At 58.0% G+C, this 5,828-nt stretch overlaps 1 protein-coding gene across 1 annotated transcript; it reads right to left on the reverse strand.

The window, feature by feature from the left end:
* Positions 1 to 1,745: 1,745 nt before the first annotated feature.
* FAM163B (family with sequence similarity 163 member B) lies at positions 1,746 to 2,418 on the reverse strand. The gene is made up of 2 exons (XM_009642258.2): positions 2,326 to 2,418; positions 1,746 to 2,135 (listed from the first exon to the last, which is right to left on the reverse strand). The coding sequence occupies exons 1-2, from the start codon at positions 2,416 to 2,418 to the stop codon at positions 1,746 to 1,748; spliced, it is 483 nt and encodes a 160-aa protein (XP_009640553.1).
* Between the last annotated feature and the right edge of the window lie 3,410 nt (positions 2,419 to 5,828).

Consider the following 5,828-nt stretch of genomic DNA (forward strand, 5'->3'; position numbering starts at 1 on the left):
GCCCGCCCCCGGCTGCGGCTGACCCAGCCACCCCCGAGTCCAGCGCCACGCTTTAAACCTGGATAACGCACAACCCAGGAGGAAGAGGGTGTTTTTGCCAGACAAACCGTGAGTATTGCAAGGTTGGAGGGGAAGAATCCAGACAAGATTTCCTGTGGACTTAAAAGCCCTCGCGTTTAAAAGTAAAAGATCCAGCTGGGCTGCAAACAGCGTTTGGGGCTGAAGCGAGGGCTTTTTCATCCCCTCGCCTCTTGAACAAGGAAAGCCGACCCGGAGCGCAGCGCTGAGGCCGCTGGAGTCTCTTTGCAGCCAGTCTCTCACCCAGCCACCCCCGAGTCCAGCGCCACGCTTTAAACCTGGATAACGCACAACCCAGGAGGAAGAGGGTGTTTTTGCCAGACAAACCGTGAGTATTGCAAGGTTGGAGGGGAAGAATCCAGACAGCCCGGAGAAACCAGAGCACAAGAGTCCCCACGCAGGCACCGCTGCAATGAGGGGTTGCTCTTCTCTAAGCATGGAATTAACCCAATGGCTCCTTTGTGGCACGATGAGCGCAGGGGGACGCGTTCTGCCAGCGCAGCCCTGGCCCGATCTGGGGTGGCCGGTGGAGCTGGGGCAGAGCCGGTGCCACAGGCCTGGCCAGGCTGCCCGGCCATGGGAAATAGCACGGTGAAAACTGCAAAAGAGGTGGGTTTGCCTAAAGCTAAAGTGCCTTGACACATTCCTGGATGGGGAGAAAATGTCATGGGTTTTTTTTATAATTAATTAAAAAAAAAACCAAACCAAAAACGTGTTAAAATGTGCATGCAGAGGGGTGGGCACATGGTCACGCTCTTGCTCGCCCAGCACGCAGAGACCTCGATTAGAAATTGTGTATGGCGTTATTTGGAGTGGGGGCACTCGTTAGCCAGAGGGGGTGGCTGTGGGTATATTCCTCCATCCAAAACAGTGCTGTGCGTTATTTCCATGGCCAGGTAATGCAACCCCCCCGCCCCAGCCCATCTCCACTGGGGTACCTGTAGGGCTGCCCTGGGGGCTCCAAGGGCAGGGACAGGCTGTGTACCCACCGGCCATCCTAACCCTGAGGGGACTGCGCCTGTCACCCGGGAACAACGGCCAACTTGAGGCGTGAGACAGCCCGGGAATAGGGCAGGGCTGTGCATAGCTGGAGGACGGAGCGGCGCAGGAGGGGGTGGCGGAAGGGTGGGCAAGAGCATCCCCTGCTTTGCTATGGGCCCATGGGGTGCGTGTTTGTGTGGCTGTGTGTGCATGCTAGGGCCAGGAGCCGTCGGCTGCGGCGTGCCCCCGCGCCATGGCAGACGCCCGCCCGTTTTCACCCCCGCCCCACTTGCTTCTTATCACTCGGCGCTCCAGCTGAATGCTGAGGAGAGGGCGTTTACTCTGTATAAAAGGATGCACAACATCAAAATCCTCTTTATAAAAGAAAAAAAAAAAAAAATGCAACGCAGTGCTAGAAAACCTCACGTCCCAGCTGCAACCGTCCTCCCCCTCACTCCCCTTTCGGTTGGTTTTTTTGCCACCCCTTTATTTTGCTGTTTAGCACATTTCTGCCTACAGAATGTAGAAATGCATTCTAGTTTTTTTGGGTTTGTTTGTTTTTTTTTCCCCTCTTTCTTTTTCAAAACACTTCCATGAATTTCAAAAAGTTCTCCCCGCCGTTAAAAGCCCCATCGGCAGCGACGAGGTGCGATGTGATGCTGCGGGCCGGGCGGGCAGCCAGCGCCTCACACATCGGTGCTTATGCTGCGGCTGCGGGAGAACGCTTCCCGCATGGCCGAGAGCCGGTTGGGGTTGAGCGCCTGCAGGTTGGCCACGCTCACCGGCAGGTCGAGATCTTCCTGGCTCACCGTCTTGTAGCTCACCCGGTCGCCCCCGTTGTGCAGCTCCTCAGGGGGCTCCTGTAGGAAGAAGGTGGGGGGCTCGTAGGGCGCACAGCCCGGGCAGCCGGGCCGGCTCGGTGTCGGCTTCTTGCTGAAGGGTGACGAGGTGTAGAGGGACGGGCCGTTGGTCAGCACTACGTTGCGGTTGCAGTGGAGCGGCGGGATGTGGGAGTGCACGGCGAAGTCGGGCTCCTCCTCGTCCTCCTCAGACTCATCCTTCTTGCAGCAGTAGTACTGAAACGGGATGGCCCCGCGGGGCTGGGGCTCAGCCGGGATCCTCAACCCCCAACCCACCCCCCACCACCACTGTCACTGAGGGGCTGCTCCGTGCATGCCAGCCCTGGGGACCAGCAGGCAGGGGACCTGCAGGCTCCTCTCCCCATCGCAGCACCCTTTGGGGCTGCGTTCCCCCCCCCAGCCTTACCTGGAGCCTACAGTAGCAGAGGACGGCGATGATACAAAGCAAAATGACAGTCGCTAATATTCCACCTGTGATGACCACAGTCCCGGCTGTCATCCGCCCTCTTCTCCATTAACAGCCTGCAAAAGCAAGCACACGGGTGACGGGGTACGTCGGGGTTGCCGGTCACAAACCCCTCAGCTCACCCCCGTTTGCAGAGGGCTAGAAACCAGGAGGGCTCTGTGGGAGGGGATGGGCAGGATCAGGCCAGATCCTGGCACTGGGTGCCTGTGAAAGTCTCCGTACCCCCTAAATGCTACCTTGCAGGTGCAGGGGGATAACGAAAGCTTCACACAGCGGGTGAGAGATCCAGTGAGCAGCAGCTCTGGGGTCACAGTGGGCTGTTCTGCATGAAGGAGGGGGGACCCAAGGGAAATTAAACCTTCTGTCCAATGCCCATGGCACTCAGGGCACCCTCCTGGCTCCTGCCTGGTGGCAGAGACCTTCAGTGATGGGACAAGGAGCTTTGCAGTAAGGAATTCTGAGCTGTATGCATTTTTTTTTCTGAGCCTATAATCCATTTTCCCCATGAAAACAATGTGGTATTTTAATTTGGAATAACTGGAGCTGCTAAGTGAGCCTTTAATGACTGCAGGGACAGGCACGCTCCCCTCCCTGAGCAGCCAGCTGGGATAGGGGATGTGTCTGCCCGCCGCAGGAGGCACCAAGCTCCTCACCTTCGCCACTGCCAAGCCACAGTGTTGGGGGGGGGGGCACCCCAGGATGATGCTTCTGAGAGCCTCGGGCGAGCTGGTCGTTCCCACCACAGCAAATGCTGCAGCTGGGACCAAGAGTGCTGGACACCATGGAGATGCTGTGGCTCAGCTTGGCCCCACGCTTGCGTTTTGGGGTGCCCACCAGCACCCTTCTCTCCCTGGAGTGCCCCTTGGAGGAATCTGGGTGCTGACACAGAACTGGTAGTGGTGGAAAGTCCCTGCTTCTCGCATCACCAGGCTCACCCAGAAGGCAGATGCTGTGCACCAAGCGCAGCCCACGAGCCCCGCAGGGCCAGCATGGGCCTTGCTCCGAGCATCTCTGCTCCGAGAGCTCGTGGGAGGGCTTGAACTTCACTCCATCCTGCGCAGAATAAGATGAAGCTCTTTGCCACGAAAAGGATGCTGGGGAGACACGGACCTGCCTGCACACACCTGCTAGCAGCTATGCAGACAGCGGCGCTAACACCAGCACCACCCAGCAGCTAAAGCTCCTCTTAGTGCCGCGAGTGCTGGGCTGGGAACAGGAGAAGCGATGTAAATTAAGAGAGGAATTGTACCCTGACCACCTACGCTACAAGCGCTTTAACAAAGCTGGCCCCCAGCTCAGGCTATCAGGTTAAAACAAAAAAAACCCAGCCACCCCAGCCCCAAATTACTTCAGCACCCAAGGAAAAGCAACCGTATCTGTCAGGGATTTAACCCGCTTCCAAAGGAAATAAATCTGTGGCATATTTTCAGGCGCTTAATGTCCTGTTAAAGTTGGGTAAGTGCTGAATGGATAAAGCAGTATCACATTTTATGTTGCTGCTGAGCAGCGCTGTAGGAGGGAAGGTAATTTATAACGCCATCTGAACGCCTTCTCGCACCGTGCGGCCATGGGGCAAGCACTGGGCCAAATCCTGCCCTCATTCCTTGGGCAAAATACTCTGAGGAGGCTCAGGGGAAGGAACGCGGTCAGGGGAAAGTTTTGCTAGACATGCTTTAGTGATTTAGAAACTTTGGCTCCCGTTTGAAGATGGAGAAAGGTGCCTGGCTGCAGACCTCGGGCTGCGCCGGGTGCTGTGGGTGCGTGCACCCGCCTGGCAGAGCCGGCTGGAAATGCCCGTCCGCGGGTCCTTTGCTGCTCCCATATGCAATCACTGTGCCACCACGGAGCCCAGGGCTGGGGTGCGCAGGGCAGGCACAGGACCTGGCTCTGGGCTGGCCAGGCTCAGCCCTGCAGCTCCTCGGGGATGCGCTGCACCCATCAGAGAGGACCAGCATCTGAGCAAGCTCCTTGCCAGCCCAAGGAGAAAGGCACTAGGCAGGGCTTGGGCAGGGAGGGCTCCTCGGCTTCCTTGCTGATTAATTAAACAGCCGCCTAAGCCAGGGGGACAGCAAGGGTCGTACAGAGACAATTTTTATGGTTTCTGTCCAGCCACGGTCAGCCAGACGTGGCATCGTAGCCGCTCCATTCCGAGCAAGACCATTTGCATGTCGCTCTTTTTTCCTCCCATAACATACTTGCCTGATTAAAGCTGCGTACCTGGAAGCATTAAACTCTCCAGCGTGCAAAGGGGGAGGAAAGCAGAGCATGTGGAGGCCCATAAGCAGAACAATTCCTGTCTAGACCTCCTTTATACATTTGTTCCTAATTTCACGCTCCACAGGCTCCCAGATTCATATATTTAGTAATAAATATCCTGGTAAAAGGAAGTGCTTTGCAGCTCCACTGTGGTCTTGGAGAAAGTATGCAGGAGCCCTGGTATTAGGAACGCAGGCACCGAGAGATGCAGTCCCAGCAGACGGTCGCTTTGGCTCCTTCCTCGCCCCTCGGTAACATTAGGAGCCCTTGAGCTACTGAGGATGCCTGAACCCCCCCAGCCCCTCTGCCCCATCCAAATCCAGCCCCCAGCACGTCCTCCACGGCTGCCAGGCAGCAGGGAAGGGGCTGTGGGGGGATAACTCCGCACAGGCTGTTTGCCCCGGCCCAGGAGCCCTTTGCTGTAGGAAAGCGGTCCCCAGCGCCGTGGGGGTGACAGGGGTTGGTGCCTCTTGAGGTTACTGTGGGCAGATGGGAGCTTGGGTGCAATGCTCTCCCCTTCCCTGGCACCCTGCCTTACCTCCTCGGCGTGCAAAGGATGGGTCCTGCTGCAACACACCGAAGACGCATCACTGCATGGGTGCTACAGGCTGCTCCTGGATGAGCTGTTTGGCTTTAGACATAGTCCTGTGCCACTTGCCTGCTTTTGCCAGGACACCTATTGCTGCAGCTACAGCAGCACCAGCCCTGCAGCCCTGCAGCGGCTGGGAAGTCCCAGGGTGCAAGAAAATGGCCTTTTCTATTCCTTGCAGCCTGGAGAAGCCACAAGCAGAGCTCCCATCGGCTGCAGCCCTGGACTGGCGGCTCCTTTCCTTGCTGACACCCCCTGCACGTCCCTGCCGTGGCTGAGGACATGGGCTCTGAGGTTGTGCTGCTCATTAGGAGCCAGGGCTGCATTGGCCTCTGCTCCCCTCTTTGCCTGGGCACGAGGGACTGATGGATCTTCCCGATGGGCTGCAGCCCTGCCCAGGGGGCTGGGAGAAGCTTCCCACCAGCAACAAAGAATGGGACAGCACGGAATTGCACTTAATGCAGAAAGAAGAGGGGGGGATGAGCATTCATCCCAAGTCACCACCCCCCCGCCCCAGCATCCTGAAGGCAGCCCTGGGACTGCCAAGGGCGCCCAGTGCCGGGAGAGGCTGGCCGCAGCCGCGCCCCGCGCCCGGGGC

This window comes from Egretta garzetta, unplaced genomic scaffold, assembly GCF_000687185.1.
Source record: "Egretta garzetta isolate BGI_Z169 unplaced genomic scaffold, ASM68718v1 scaffold417, whole genome shotgun sequence".
In the NCBI taxonomy this organism is placed as follows: domain Eukaryota; kingdom Metazoa; phylum Chordata; class Aves; order Pelecaniformes; family Ardeidae; genus Egretta; species Egretta garzetta.

What these genes read in the sequence shown, in the direction of transcription:
- FAM163B (XM_009642258.2), bottom strand. Translation starts at nt 2,418, where the DNA reads ATGACAGCCGGGACTGTGGTCATCACAGGTGGAATATTAGCGACTGTC. An exon ending in TCTGCTACTGTAGGCTCCAG is followed by an intron (nt 2,136 to 2,325) that starts GTAAGGCTGGGG and finishes ATCCCGTTTCAG; the next exon opens with TACTACTGCTGCAAGAAGGA.